This window comes from Penaeus monodon, chromosome 27, assembly GCF_015228065.2.
Source record: "Penaeus monodon isolate SGIC_2016 chromosome 27, NSTDA_Pmon_1, whole genome shotgun sequence".
In the NCBI taxonomy this organism is placed as follows: domain Eukaryota; kingdom Metazoa; phylum Arthropoda; class Malacostraca; order Decapoda; family Penaeidae; genus Penaeus; species Penaeus monodon.
The window spans coordinates 37939885-37940343 of NC_051412.1; the positions used below are offsets into that span (position 1 = coordinate 37939885).

The window sequence follows — 459 nt, forward strand, 5'->3', positions numbered from 1 at the left end:
GAAGAAAACCACTCACTGCTTGATTCTGTCATCATCTGGCATTATGGGAGTGACAGCAAACTGCTTGAGGAAGGGCCAGAGGAATGTGTAGAAGTGCTGTGGGAATGTCGTCCCTCGCTCCTGCTCCAGGTACTCTGCGACGGTGTGTCTGCTCTCGGGATCTTTCTGGATCATGTGCTCCACCAATGACTTTCGAATGGAATGAAAGCGATTAGTAAGAAAACTGCATATTTATTCCTAAATATCATTTACTATATTCTATTGTGTCATGTAATAATAATTTATCTATAATATTCATTCAAATATTCTAAAATATCTCTTACATATCAGTAGTCATTGCTAGTTTCATAAAAATTACTACTAAATGTATTGTTTATAGTTGACGTGTGGTTCAAACTTCTATGAACTTTCATAGTCAATTATCACTCATGCTTACACCAGGCTTAAACAGAATATTGG

General features: G+C 37.0%; 1 protein-coding gene across 1 annotated transcript in view; it reads right to left on the reverse strand.

The window, feature by feature from the left end:
- The window catches only part of LOC119590840 (phosphoinositide 3-kinase regulatory subunit 4-like), a gene marked incomplete in the record, with an annotated part of 15627 nt that overhangs the window by 11206 nt on the left and 3962 nt on the right, over positions 1 to 459 (reverse strand). Inside the window, 1 exon segment of the mRNA XM_037939598.1 lies at positions 17 to 189. Within this exon segment, the coding sequence (XP_037795526.1) occupies positions 17 to 189 (173 nt within the window).